Consider the following 14184-nt stretch of genomic DNA (forward strand, 5'->3'; position numbering starts at 1 on the left):
TAATGCTTTAAAGTAGTCTACATTACTGGGAGTAGCCTGAAAAAAAAAGAAAAGAAATCAGTATCAACCTGCACTCATCCTTTATCCCAAGATATGATTCTATACTTGCGTGACTAAAAAAGCATTACAAAAAGTCAACAAGTGACCTCAGAGGGGTTTGGGCATCAATATGCAGTTATGCTAGTCAAGCCATAAAGTCATATGTAAAGCCTCAAACAGACAGAAGCTAAAACCTTAATTTGATATGTGAAACATGAACAGGGACCCAACACTGTTAGACTTTTCTGTAATTTCTACAGTTATTTACTTTAAATCCCCCAGTATTATACTGCTATTTCTCTTTACAGTAAATAACTGTGATTCCAATTGCATCATGGGAATTTTCTGTGACGTCTAACACCACATACAGAGACTTACTGTATTTTTTAAATTTGCTGTATACTACTGTATTTGACGTAACTGCCTCTCTGGCTGGCACCATTCCACCGTGCTTTTTATTTCCTAATTTTTGCCTTACACCACGTGTCTACAACGCTATAATAGCCAGAGGCTATCTATATTGGACACATTGAAGCGACCGGACCTTTAAATGCAAACCTGTTTATCCCTTGTAAGAACTAGTGCGAGCGCTTGGACTCGTATCGGACTACGTCTGAAATATAACGGCCGCGGCGCATCACTACACTGTCTGGGATTTGTCGTGTCGCGTCAGAGCATCCAGTGTAGGTAATGGGGTCTGTCTTTTGTTGGATCGCGACGTTCGTGTCTGGCCCGGGGAAGAGATGGAATTCACTTCACCGAGAGAGAGATCAGCAAGCAAGGTAAAAAAAAAACAAAAAAAAAACATTCTGTGTATGTTGACAGGATTGTGCCCAGCTTAACGTATGTTATAACGTTAACGTTAGCCTAACGTTACTCGTCGTCAACATGGCGGTAACGAACTTTACCATGGTAAACTGAGCTAACGTTTCATTTTACACACTTTGTTAGATTATTGAATTGTCGAGTTAAAATATGCCAACGAGCAACGCGTTTACATTAACAATAAATGTGAATAAACTAATGTGAAATTCTGTTTATATCTTAATGTTGGCCTACTGATGAGAACCTTTATAGTTTTAGCATTAGTTTGCAAACTATACCATATTATAGTTTTTTTTTTAATGGAATTTAATATTTACTTCCATTTTTGTGTTTAAAGGCAACTGCAACAAAGCGCCAATTCGCGCCAGTGACTTAGCAAGATTCCAGAGGTAGGCCAGCCCATTTGTGATATATTTTGAGAAGTTTGCTGAAATGATTAGCATACACTATGTGAAAATTGCTTTTGAGCCACTGGTGCAGACTAGGTAGCTAACAATATCTTATAAAATCTCTATAAAATTGGCTAACTTTATATCAAATAAGTGACCTTTGCATTATGTCTAACTTTATTACACAGCAAATGAACCAATCAGAAGATGGACCATTGTCTTTGTTCAGTCTCACCAGATTAAATGTATCCAGGTAAGCACTGCAGTAAAACTCTCACTTAGACCAAATCTAGCATTCTAAACAACTTAAGTTTATATTTTTGCATTATTTTTATATTTTATTAGCCAGCGACTCTACCATTGCAGTTCCACCTGACTAGGAAGGTCCTAATATCAGCGCACAGGTGGGTTAACTGTAGGAAGGAGAACGATCATCACACAGTGATTTCTTGCATGTATCTTACTGTGTATTTGTCTCAAACAGGTACCCCTTCACTGCAGACAAGCTGAAATGGGCTAAAATCATCTATTTCAGTCGTTCAACTTCTTTCTATGCATCTCAGCATTTTTGGACAGAATTTAGGATTTGTAAGTATTAAAATTTAATCTGGCATAATTTAATTTAGTTCTTTTGTATGCTATTTATTGACAAAAGCTGTTTACAAATATATATTCTTAAGTTTTTGTGAAAATAATAATAAAAATTAACAAAAAAGGAGGTTAAAAATAATGTGACACTAATATTCTCTCTCTCTCTCTCTCTCTCTCTCTCTCTCTCTCTCTCTCTCTCATATAGTTTTGGAACCGGGATCTCCTCTGAAGGACTGAGTACATTTGTGTTTGTGGGCACGCATGCAGACCAGGGAACACTCTGATGTTGTCAATCAAGTTCTGAACAGGAACCAATCTTTGGAGAAGTTCATTTATTCACAAAGGTGGACAAAAACATTGTGTCGGCTTTTTAAAGATTATTTTGATGACTTTTACTCCTATGCTGTAGAAAAGATGGAGTAGACAGTCAGACATTGATAATAATAATAAATGTTTCTTGAGCATCAAAGAGACTTCTTTCAAAAACATTACGCCACTTAAATACTTCTTTTGGCCACCAGTGTACATGAATCCAACACATTTTTGGAAATAAGTGAAATTATTTTTAAGGTGGGGTTATGTATCTTGTATTGTGAAAAGAACTGTGTTTTGTCCTGTTTTGGACATTTCCTTTTTGAATGCTTAATGTATTTATATTCTGCAGTTTTATGAATGTAATGGTTGATATTTCATTATAATACTTGTATAAGCTAAACAACCAATGACTCTACATTCATTTAGTCAAATGCTAATGTTTTGTTTATGATTTTATGTATGTTTTCAAAAATGTTTGCAGTGAAGGACAGCACATAATGTGTTAATTTAACACGTTTACACATCTTTGTGCTAACCTCTCTGACATATTTACTTTGTTAAAATCATTAACACAATGAATGAGTTAAAATTAACACAAAAAATGTTGTCTCTAAACTTACCCATTAATGTGTAAAAATTTCACATCATTTCCAGCATTGGCATGTTTATTTTGTGATATATATGAAATGTTTTAAATAAAAAAATTGTATTTTGTGATAACTTTGTCTAATTGGTTTGTATGAAAGTAGTACTTATGTAGGATAAAAATAAAATTAATCATATATCAAAATTATAAATCTAATTTATATTTAGTACAAATAAAAATAATTACAGTAGTGTACTTATTAGCTTAGTTTTTACAGTAATGCACTGTACTGATTAGCTTCGTTTTTACAGTAATGCACGGTATTACACAAAACTGAAATACGGTTTGGTACTGTAACTCTTAATTACAGTAACTTACTGGCAACAGTGTTGCCAGTAAGTTACTGTAAAAAACCCTTGAAAAGTCTAACAGTGAAGTTAACGACTAGAACTTGGCAAATAGTAAAGTTGAATGGCTTAGGCAGAAACTTGGCTTGTTTAGTTCAAGTCAAGAATCTCAATGCACAAAAAAAGGGTTTAGTAGTGCAGAAGTCAAACAGAAGTCATGAAACATCCAACTCCAGACAGAAATGAATACCAAAGAGAAACATGTTGAGCTTCATGAAGTTTATTAAAACACTTAAATTCACTTGACCAGGTTAACTTGTCCACTAGACACCACAGTTTGTCCACTAGACACCACAGTTTGTCCACTAGAGATGGTCTTGACGTGCGTGTCTCTTCCTGTAAAAAGTGGTAGAAGCATGAGGGGTATTTAAATAAATTCTCAGTTCCTGAAGTCAACTTACAGCAAGCACTCACTTTTCCTAGTGCAACTTTGCTCACAGGAGCCAGAGGTGGTATGGCACACCACTGTACTACAGTGGATGAAGATCTAACAGAGGGGGAAAGGGTTAAACCATATAATTCACTGTAAAAAGCACTAATATTAAGGGTTGAGGTAAGGCTGCTGCAGAGCATACGGTTTCCTGCAGAGGAGCCAGTGATGCTGGATCTACAAATGTGAACATCTTCACAACAAAGCGCTTGTAGTGGGTCGGGAACTGAAGACCAGGTGATCCAGCCACTGGAACCAATGTGGTCAGGTAACGATCATCCTGGTAAGGGCATCTGAAAGGCAAAGAGGCAGTCAGAAATGCCTTACAGCACACTAGATGGATAAAGACTGGCCTCACTCACCCATCAACCAGAAGATCCCATTGGGGTAGACTGAGTGGACTGGGGGTTGATGTCACCCAGCAATGTCCCAGCATCAGGACAATGTTGGGGTCGGTCCTCTCCAAAATGTGCACCTCAACATACACAGGCTCCCGCAGGACTTTTGTAACTGGATAATCAGCATCACTGTAGTAGGATGTGTACGCCTCATCCCCTGAGGAAGAATGCAGTCTTTAACTAGAAACTGGAGTTTTAGAAAGGCTTTAGGCATACTTGGGACCAAAACTTACCTTCTGCACAGCCTTTGGTGACACATTGACCATTTGCCAGTCTAAGCTCCACCCTGAGGGGTCCAGGAGCAGCTACTGGTGGAGGTGGAGGAACAGTGTTGACCTCCACAACCAGAGCTTCCACAGAAGTACCAGAGTACCTACACTGGAAGAGAAGCCTTGACAACAAACAGTGAGCTTGTAGCATTTGTCAATGATCCACATTTTTAATAAAGCATACATCACTTACTCAAAATGGCTGTCCCTTGTAATGGAACCAAGTGGTCCGATACCCACTTATGAGGAGGTCATTCTGTTTTCATACACCACATATCCACTGCCCTCCTGCAAATAGTAACATTGTTAGTATCCAATCCATTCTAAGCCATGCAGAACAAAACTACAAGCAGCTACTTACCATCATGCTTGTGCCACATGCAGTGACAGGGAACTGGTATATAGCAAAGAAAGGTGTGGATCCCACAGGACTGCAAGCTGGATCACTTCCACCCAGGAGACGGACTGAATCCAGGCTCAATCGAGGCAGCGTAACATCTCTAGCCACCACTACCACAAACTGACCATCTCTTATACACTGGACAGTCACTGGAACGAGTTACAAGAGCAAGTTATTGCTGAGGCTCAGTTTAACATGAATGCCTCTACACTCTTACCTGCCTTCCCATAGTAACACTGCTGTCCATTAAAGCAGCAGTTGATAGCAGCACACTCAGCACCACTGATACCAGGTGGGCCACATTGAATCTGCTCATAATCAGCTATAATCAGCTACAGTACATTTGTCAAGGGGCTCTGCCTGTGCCACTGGCTGCTTAGGCTGAAACTGCTGAGGAAACTGTTGACTAGCTTGCTGTTGAACCTGCTGAGGAAACCATTGACTAGCAGCTTGCTGTTGAACTGGCTTTTGAACCTGCTGAGGAAACCATTGACTAGCCTGCTGTTGAACCTGCTGAGGAAACTGTTGACTAGCTTGCTGTTGAAATGGCGTTTGAACCTGCTGAGGAAACCATTGACTAGCTTGCTGTTGAACCTGCTGAGGAAACTGTTGACTAGCAGCTTGCTGTTGAACTGGCTTTTGAACCTGCTGAGGAAACCATTGACTAGCTTGCTGTTGAACCCGCTGAGGAAACCATTGACTAGCTTGCTGTTGAACCTGCTGAGGAAACTGTTGACTACCAGCTTGCTGTTGAACTGGCTTTTGAACCTGCTGAGGAAACCATTGCCTAGATTGCTGTTGAACTGGCTTTTGAAACCGCTGGTCAGTTTGCTGGAACATCAGAGCTTGAGGATTCTGGGGCAGATCACTCCACTTCGGAACAGCATGACTGAATGCACAGAACCAAACACAAAGTGCCAGAGACTGAACAGCACACCAACTTCCTGCCATTGTTCAACAGCTAGTCACACTGTTGAGGTGCTGCTCTTTGGACTTTTTGTACTCTACAGACTTTGGCTAATTAATGATAATCCCTCCCTCTTCATTAACAGTCATGATTCTCCAGACTTGCACGAGTGGGAGTTTATGCAACTAGGTGATTCTATTGTTTCTTAAAAGTAAATTCTTCCCTTTTGAACATACATAAAACCACATTGAGCTGAATTCAGAATAGTATGCTAGTACTATTTCTGCCATTCTGAATTCAGCCTTTTTTATATTAGATGTTTTAGCTATTCTGTTTTTTTTTCTTTTTTTTTTCTTTGAAACACATCACAGTTTTCTTATGGCAACAGGCCTGTATATTTTAAGAAAGTTTAAAGGGATACTTCACCTCTGGAACGATTAATGTGTATTTAAAATGGGTCATTTATGTAGTAGAAATGTAAAATTATTTTTGAATTTGGAGCCTTCTGTACTGAGAAAAGCCAGAAAATGTATTTTTGGCTCATGTGGACAACAACTCCCAGAATGCACTTGCTTCGCTGCCCTACACCACTCCCAAGCCACGCCTACCGGTAAGAGAGCGCAGTTAAACAACTAGGCTAGGCTACTAGTTGACTCAAAACTTAAAAGACGCCGTTTTATCGTGAGTCTCAGTGACGAGTCTGCCCGGGATTTCAAGATCGCTCAAAATGTCCAGGATTCGGCTTTTGCGTTCTACAGTCGCCATTCATTATGTTTACTGTGGCGAGCAGGACGAGGCTGAGGGGCGCGGGAGAACGGCGTGAGGCCGGTGGCGTGATTACTGATGAGCGACACCGGTCTCGTAGGCTATCTCTCACGGAGGAGCGGGAATTTTCTTAGCAATGCTAAAACGCACATCAACCGATCACTTGTTTAGCGTTCATGTAAACACTACATTCAGATTCACTAATTGGAATGAATTCAGTTAGATTGAAACAAAAGGTGTGCATGTAAGCAATGAATGGCGACTGTAGAAAGCAAAAGCCAAATCCCGGACATTTTGGACGATCTCGACGGCCGGAAAAAAGAGGATGGTAACCCCTACTACTCAGCTTTCTCCACAGAACAAGAGCCTGATAGCTTAGCTTCCAAAAAAAGATGGCTGACACTATTTGTACATTCTGTGAGTGAGATCCCACCCCCTATGGGCGGGTTGAAAACATGTGGAACTAGCTCCTAGCACTGGCTGTAGTTTCTAGCCTCTGGCCAAAAAGTCCTCCGATGACGCAAAATGAATTTTTTTGCCTCATCGAAGGATTTTTTCCAGACAAAAAATACATAAATCTCTCGTCTCAGGGGGATATGGGGGAGGGAAGCACAGTAATTCGAAAATACTACAGGTTTTCTACTGATACAGTACAAAGCTTAATGCTGAAGTATCCCTTTAAAGGAGTATCGGCCAATTTGTCAATAAAAGTCAATACCCATATTGGCCTACTTACTTGAAATTTTTAAAGTATATTATCTTAAAAGAAGTATACTAATAGCACACTTGAATAAACTTCTTTATGCAATGAATTTGCAAGTTCAACTTGAATCCTTGAATTCCCTTACACGTCCCTCATGTGAAAATCCATTTCGTCGGCAGAATTTTGCCGCAAAATGGTAATAATTTAAATATGCACCCTATGTCATGAGAATGTAGAATTCCACAGTGTGTCAAATACTGTGATATATAGCATTGTTTGTGGCTGGATGAGTGCAGACTGATGGCAGTAGAACAGCATGCTGGGTCAGTCAGAACCTCTGGCATAAGAACCTCTGACCTACTCCGTTAGTTTGTCTGGACAACCTCTTTTTGGTCTTTATTCACAGTAGTGGCAGAGAAGAAAGTGGGAAAATGGGAATGGGTCATGAGCCAAGTCGGATTCAAACTCGGATTCGGTCCCTTAAGCCAACCACTGTGCGCTACCTACTGCACAAAAGCAAAAAAAAATAATAATAATAATCATCTCCTACAAAACACAGCAACACTGTGATAAAATAGATTTTTTACAAACACTTTCCAGCTTTGTCTGGTGTTGACTGGTTGTGTTAGCTCTGTTCTGTGAGATTGGGTAGATCAGCCTGGTTAGAGAGACATTGCTTTTGCTCCACTGTGGCATCTATATCAAGCTTTCTTTGCGGGAGGATATGGACGGGGGTGTAAAAACAATTGGACAAAATGGCCTTAACACGATTAGAGCCTCTTCTTTCTTTAATCAAAGCACACACACATGGGGCACAAAGGGAAACAGAGAAAATGTGATTCTCCGCTGAAACTCCGTAGCCTCTGTTCTCTGGCTTAGCTTTACCAGCTGTCCCCTATGCTGAAAATGAGGCGACACACAGGATTTCAATGCCTCTTTCACTTTTAAACTATAGAAAGGCTCTCACTATGTTCATTCCAAATGGAGTCTGGTATACAGTAAGATGTCTGATCTTAGCAGCTGTATGACTGGAGTGTTGATGGATTAGGAAAGCTACTACAAACTTGATAAATAGGTGCAAGTGATCGTAAAATACTAAATATTTGGTAAGGTGTGACACAGTCAAAAGTATGTAATACTAAGCCACTTTTGTCCAAAGCAAATTACCTTGCATTCAAAATCATTTCATGCATTCCTTCGTAATTGAACCCATGACTTTAGCATGCTAGCACCATGCTACACTACTGTTTGAGCTACACAAACACCATGTTGCTATAATGCAGAGATCACCAATAAGCAAAACTCGGAATCCATTCTCCAAACTGCTTGTCCTATGTAGCTGCAGGGATGCTTGAGTCTATCACAACTCATAGCGATGTGGATATGTTTACAGGCTCTACAATTCGGCAGTCCAGTCAAGTCATGTCACATTTATTTATAGCAATAGATTTTATTTATACTGCTTAAAAGTATACAGCTTTAATAAACATGAACAAACAGTTTCAGTTTTGCTTTCAATTAGAATTGCAACTTCAATTTCTACTATAAAGCAGCTCTCCAGTGTGTTCATGTTTGACCTCATTGGACTGAACAGAAGAAATTAACTGGAGACTTCCACGTCAAAGAAGGCGGAGCCCCAGAGCACACATAACTTTTATGTAATCGCCACGGACCAAAGGTTCAATGGCTTTACCAGCCATGAGTGAGTTTGGTTTTACAAGTTTTTGAACTCCTGAAATTAACTCCAAAAGTCCAACATTATTTTGGCCTGATTTTGTTTGAAGTTCTGTCACACCAGTTCGTTCTTTGCTTTCGCTTGAAGTATGTCGGGGCCTTTACAGCATCTGGTATTGCAGGCGGTCTCCCATCCAAATTCTAACCAAGCCCAACCTTGCTTAGCTTTTGAGATCAGGTGAGATTAGATGTGCCCACTGGACCATGAGCAACTGCTATTAAACTATTATTAATACAAAACTAGCACTTTTTGGCTACACAAAATGGTTAAACAAACTTAACATTGCAAAGTTGAAACAGAAACTACATGTGAAGTAACATATAACCATGACAACGATGGAGCGTTTATACTTTTTGATGCAATAAAGAGAAAGCCAGAATGCAGATTCCACACAGTTTTGATTTATTGATTATTACTCTTCTATTGTGGTATTGTGGCTGCCAACCGAAAATGTACAATTAATTATAGCCCGTTCTGGACCGTCATTTTAGAAATCTCTAAACAACATACTGACTGCTCAAACATTGTGAGTAATGATTGTTTAAAAATAAATAAAAATGTTTTGTTGTTGTTGAACTTTTGGAACTTCAGTTAAAGGAGAACTCCGGTGAATTTTTAAGTTAATCTTGATCGTTTTACCTTTGTGAGTACTGTCTATAGAAAAAAAAACGAACCGGATCGGTGCTTGCAACGCGGAGCTGTTACAGTTAATGCCCAGAGCTCCCATTCAGCTAAAACGGCAGTTATGGGGGCATTAACCTAAATAGTGTCTTTGTGCCTCTTAACAGACACAAAATGCAATTAAAATGTCTGTCCAACATGAACAGGGCCCTTACATGACAACAAGATGCGTTTAGCAACTTAGCCATTGTTTAAACTCACCTAAATAGTGTTTTAGACAGCTAGCTGTAGTCTCGCGCTGAAGTCCCGTGGGAACTCAGTTGTAGCCGGAAAAAGTGCGCGTTATTTTTTTTCCCCCAAACCACTTCAGCGGAAATCCCGCCCTGCAGCTGATTCTAAGGTTTTCATTGGTCATGTCAATCGTCACTGTAACCTAAACCAATTAAATCAGCTGCAGGGCGGGATTTCCGCTGAAGTGGTTTGGGGGAAAAAATCGCGCACATAGTGCAGGTGGGAGGAGCGTCGTGTTCCGGCTACAACTGAGTTCCCACGGGACTTCAGCGCGAGACTACAGCTAGCCGTCTAAAACACTATTTAGGTGAGTTTAAACAATGGCTAAGTTGCTAAACGCATCTTGTTGTCATGTAAGGGCCCTGTTCATGTTGGACAGACATTTTAATTGCATTTTGTGTCTGTTAAGAGGCACAAAGACACTATTTAGGTTAATGCCCCCATAACTGCCGTTTTAACTGAATGGGAGCTCTGGGCATTAGAGCTCCCATTCAGCTCCGTGTTGCAAGCACCGATCCGGTTCGTTTTTTTTTCTGTAGACAGTACTCACAAAGGTAAAACGATCAAGATTAACTTAAAAATTCACCGGAGTTCTCCTTTAAATACCCATGCTATATTTCATTGCTGTGGATGTTCAAAGCTTATCATTTTGCCTGACATCACTGGTCTTTCTATTGTCCATAACTTTGCCCTTGTGATCTTTATTGTTTATTCAGTAGAGAGATCTTTTATTTTTTGACATCTTTACTATGCATTTTGGCCCTCCACATTTCAGTGCATGCAGGTCCGAGAGGAAGCTTTACTGAAGCCCAGTAAGAACAGTGACATAATGTTGGATTCCCATCTGTAATTTGATAGCTGAATGAAAGGAGTATACCTGGAAGGGCACAAAGCGTTTAAAGATGGCTGTAGCTGGCCCACTTGCCCTTGCCCTTAGTCTAACATTCAAGGGGAGAAGAGTATCCCTTTGTTATCATCCTTCTCTCGCTTGCAATTATCACCCTCTCCACTTCCCCCTGCCCCGCGGAGCCCAAGAGCTGAGCCGGCTGAAGACGAAGAATAGCTACATTTATAATTTTTTTTACTCTCTCTCTCTCTCTCTCTCTCTTCACTCTCCATAGATTAATTTTCCAGGAAGCCCTGTCACTGCCCATACAGGGAGGGTGAGGGAGAGAGAGAGAGAGAAGGAGAAAGAGAGAGTAGAAAATGAGGGGAGGGGAGAGATTGGGGCTATGGTGCAAAAGCCTTTTCGCATTCCTTTTTCCCCTTCTTTTTTTTCTTTGACAGATCATTTTCATACGGGGTATCAGGGGGTCTGGCCGATAATTGGCATGCAGATTGCTACTGATGGCGTCCTGCAACAGAAGAAAAGAGCCGGCTAGTTAGAATAATGAGCCAGCCGTTCTGATGGATGGCCGAGAGAGGAGGTCATACAAAATGTTTCAGACACAATCCAAACCCCGTTCCCCTCCCCTCACCTCCACACAAGCGTCGCCAATATCCCTACTTCTCCCTTAAAGAGCCGCTCTTCTTTGCCTGATATTACATTATTGCTCTCCAATCTCTCGCTCTCTCTCATTCTCCCTCTCTTCCTCACACTTTACTTTACTTAGATCCACCTCTACTTTCTTATGCTTGCTTTCCTCTTCCAGCTTTTAGCTCACATACTTCTTTTTGTTTAAAATAGCACTTCAAGGCCTTGATGTCAACAATATGAACAGATGTGTTCGATATAAACCGCAGTGCGTATACAGGCTACAGTCATGTTTGATAATGCCATGCCATTTAAAGCATGTTTAAAGCATCTGAAACGTCCCCTGCGTCCGCTGCGTTTAATTGATGGCGTTAAGTGGCTTCTTCAGTTCCAGAGAAAAGGATGCTTAGTAAGAAATTCTCTCTTCATTAATTTACCAGATGTTACATCAAGGGTTAAAAATAAGGTTTTATTCTGTAATTTCTAAAGGGTGGACAAAAGGCTGCCATATCTAAACATTCCTTGTATGTTTCGATTATCCTTTAGATGTGTATAATGTAGCACATTAGATGCATAGCTAAATGTTTACATCCTTGTTAAGGAGTGCACTTGATGTGAATAACACCAAAGCTATTTCACTCAATGACTAAGAAAGGAAAGGCATATTTATATTTGTCTAGCCCGTATAAATTCAGTTGTTACATGGAAAGATGGCTGATATTCCTTAGTAATCTGGCCAGTATGTCTTCATAAACATAAAATAGTGTATAAATAGAGTATGCATACAGTATACACTACTGTTTAAAATTTGGGGGTGAGTAAGATCTTTAAAATGTTTTAAAAGTAATAAAAGTATCTTATGTTCACCAAGGATGTATTTGCTCTATTTGATCAATAATTTGATCAATAAAAAAAGAAATATTGTGAAATATTATTACATTTTCAAATAACTGTTTTATATAATATTTTTATCATTTTTTTTGCTTAATATTTTTGTGGAAAATGTGAATCATTTTCAGGATTCTTTGGTAAATAAAAAGAATAGCATTTATTTGAAAGGAATCTTTTGTAACATTATAAATGTAATTTACTGTATTTACTATTATTACTTTTTGAAAGGTAGTGTAATATACAGTAATATGTATGAAATAACATTCATATAGGCCTATATTGTATATATTTAATATATTAAATGTCTAATAGTATTTGGCAGAAACTTATTATTATTATTATTATTATATAGCAAATAGCTCCTCCTGAATGAACTTGTATTCAAAATCAGTATTGTTTTTATAATTTTAAAATGAAGTACATAGGTGACCTTTGTCTATAATTCGGATTTGACTAAATCTCAAGCTGAAACGCCCGCTCATGGTTTCATTGCCATGCCTTGAGGAAAGATTCAGTTCTTTAAAGATAGTTCTCAATAGCACACTGACAAGAGGATTTGGGGTGTTGGGCCTTACAAATATCAACCACCATCAACTTCAGTGAGAACCAGAAACCTGTTCTCCTTTGCAGGCAGCAGTAATTATTTTTTGAATGAAGGTAGGTATTGGAATGCTGACGCACCCTGTTTCTGCCTTTGTGTTAAAACCAGAGGCTTTAAACGTTTCTTTTTTAAATCTCTCCTTTTCTTTCCTTCACTGTTACCCGAGGTCTTTACTCCCATATCTGTAACCACATAACTACTCTAGCTTAACCCCACCCATTGTGTCAATACTTGTCTGTCTCTCTAACTTTAATATATGGCTGTTCACTCGCTCACAGATCTGTTGGCGATGGTGAAACAACCCCCTGTCATTGCCAATATTTCCCCTCTGCTCTTCTCCATGACTCTTTACCATGATGTCAGAATGGGCCTGGAGGGTGTGGTGAGGCCTAGTAGTTAAAGCTTCTCACACAAAGGAAGCTGTCACATCCACACCGCCCCTTGAATGCCGTCCCTCCTCTCTGATCGCTTCTAATCCCTGCAGCTATACTGATAATTAGCCCGTCCTGTCATCCAGCCAGGCACTGCCTCCTCTCTTTGATCACCTCCAGCACAGGTAATGCAGCAGAGGAAGGCTGATTTAGGCCCTGTCCACACGTACACAGGTATTTTCAAAATCGCAGCTTTTTCTATGCGGTTTGGGCGTTTGTCCACACGCGAACGCAGAATCCGGTCACTGAAACCGATTTTTTTCGAAAACTCCTGCCAGGGTGAAGATTTTTAGAAACTCTGGTTGCAGTGTTGTCGTGTAGACGGTGAAACCGGAGATTTTGGCTTGTGATGTCAGAACCGGAATTTTTTTCAGGCTTCTGATTGGCCAACATGGCTTTACAGTTAGGGTTATATCGCCACCTGTTGGTTTGGAATGCTCTTGACAGCGATTCATTGCATTAAAAAAAATAAAATAAAAATGTAAATGAAGGAGGAAAAACTCAGTTTATAAAAATACCCATGAATGTGTGGACTGCCTTAGTGTGGAGGTGTGGAGGACATACACTTTTAACTCAGGCCTTGTTTAAACCTGGTATTAAGATGCGTTTTGGTCAATCGGATCACAGGTAAACGAGGAAAACGCCCGTTTACAACTGGGGGCAGATTTACTAAAAAGGGCAAATTAAAGTGAGCGCAATTTCAAAACAGCGCTGATGGGATTGGAAAGTTCTGCGTGTGATCTACAGACAACGAGCAAATTAAAGAACACAGACTCCATCAGCTCATTTCCATTATGACCAACGCAATCTACCAGGTAGTGTCTGGTATTTAAGACGTGCTTTTTTTGGGCGGTAAATAATGGCGCAAACACCAGTACATTGACGAGTGCAAACCTTAAATCACCTTGCGTGATTCATTTAAATACATCCCTCCCATAAATTTTGCATCTGAAAGGGAAACCATCGTGGATTCACGTGTTTACGCCTTTTCAGCGCAAATTTTTCACTGAGTGTTTTTAGTAAATCCTGTCAGTAGGTTGCACTGGCGCAAGCTGTTAGTAAATTTGGCCCAGGGGCCGTGTTTTAATCCGTCTCTTTTGTCCACTTTCAACCACT

General features: G+C 39.9%; 1 protein-coding gene across 5 annotated transcripts; it reads right to left on the minus strand.

Annotated features, from left to right (window-relative positions):
• Positions 1-3360: 3360 nt before the first annotated feature.
• Positions 3361-5600, minus strand: LOC309513583 (zona pellucida sperm-binding protein 4-like). Of its 5 annotated transcripts, none has more exons than XM_082189488.1 (9): positions 5418-5600; positions 4867-5294; positions 4611-4798; positions 4443-4537; positions 4214-4371; positions 3945-4109; positions 3728-3875; positions 3567-3639; positions 3361-3488 (listed from the first exon to the last, which is right to left on the minus strand). In XM_082189488.1, the coding sequence occupies exons 5-9, from the start codon at positions 4237-4239 to the stop codon at positions 3391-3393; spliced, it is 510 nt and encodes a 169-aa protein (XP_082045614.1). In that variant the 5' UTR covers positions 4240-4371; positions 4443-4537; positions 4611-4798; positions 4867-5294; positions 5418-5600; the 3' UTR covers positions 3361-3390. The 5 variants fall into 5 exon arrangements, with proteins under 5 accessions (XP_082045614.1, XP_082045616.1, XP_082045615.1 ...); XM_082189490.1 differs by having other exon boundaries at positions 4867-5159; positions 5406-5600; XM_082189489.1 differs by having other exon boundaries at positions 4867-5036; positions 5160-5600.
• Positions 5601-14184: the final 8584 nt, after the last annotated feature.

The sequence above is a fragment of the Leuciscus leuciscus genome (assembly GCF_965113295.1).
Source record: "Leuciscus leuciscus genome assembly, chromosome: 14".
Taxonomy (NCBI): Eukaryota; Metazoa; Chordata; class Actinopteri; order Cypriniformes; family Leuciscidae; genus Leuciscus; species Leuciscus leuciscus.

What these genes read in the sequence shown, in the direction of transcription:
- LOC309513583 (XM_082189488.1), bottom strand. Translation starts at nt 4,239, where the DNA reads ATGTGTCACCAAAGGCTGTGCAGAAG. An exon ending in CACCAAAGGCTGTGCAGAAG is followed by an intron (nt 4,110 to 4,213) that starts GTAAGTTTTGGT and finishes ATCCTACTACAG; the next exon opens with TGATGCTGATTATCCAGTTA. An exon ending in TGGCTCCTCTGCAGGAAACC is followed by an intron (nt 3,640 to 3,727) that starts GTATGCTCTGCA and finishes CCCCTCTGTTAG; the next exon opens with ATCTTCATCCACTGTAGTAC.